This window comes from Penaeus monodon, chromosome 34, assembly GCF_015228065.2.
Source record: "Penaeus monodon isolate SGIC_2016 chromosome 34, NSTDA_Pmon_1, whole genome shotgun sequence".
Lineage (NCBI taxonomy): Eukaryota > Metazoa > Arthropoda > Malacostraca > Decapoda > Penaeidae > Penaeus > Penaeus monodon.
The window spans coordinates 29255817-29256151 of record NC_051419.1 but is presented as its reverse complement, the minus strand read 5'-3'; the positions used below and the strand labels follow the sequence as shown (position 1 = coordinate 29256151).

Below are 335 nucleotides of genomic sequence, written 5' to 3'. Positions count from 1 at the left end.
CCTGTCCCTCCAGGAGCACCATAAGGGAAGGAAAGCAAGAGAAACAGAGTGCGAGAGATGACTGAGACTGGCAGAAGAGAAAAAGAGCAGAACGAAAGCACTCACAGGAATCGTGGGGTCTTGAGAAGTCTGATGCCCCCCGAGCGCTGTGGGAACACATCCTCCAGGAAGTAGTAAATGTGTCCGACAGCAATCCCAACCATGTCCACTAGGATGGAATTCCCTAAGAGTACGCTGAATCCCAATAACACCCATGGAAGGTAAGGCGCCTGGAGAAACAGAAAGAAAATAAAAGGATAAAAGTAGCATAAAATGTAATTCTTTAATTCCATAAT

The 335-nt window shown here is 46.3% G+C and overlaps 1 protein-coding gene across 1 annotated transcript in view; it reads right to left on the bottom strand.

Annotated features, from left to right (window-relative positions):
* The window catches only part of LOC119594687 (derlin-2-like), an 8450-nt gene that overhangs the window by 3316 nt on the left and 4799 nt on the right, over positions 1-335 (bottom strand). Inside the window, exon 6 of the mRNA XM_037943743.1 lies at positions 106-269. Coding sequence (XP_037799671.1) covers positions 106-269 — 164 coding nt within the window. The remainder of the gene's footprint in view (positions 1-105; positions 270-335) is intronic.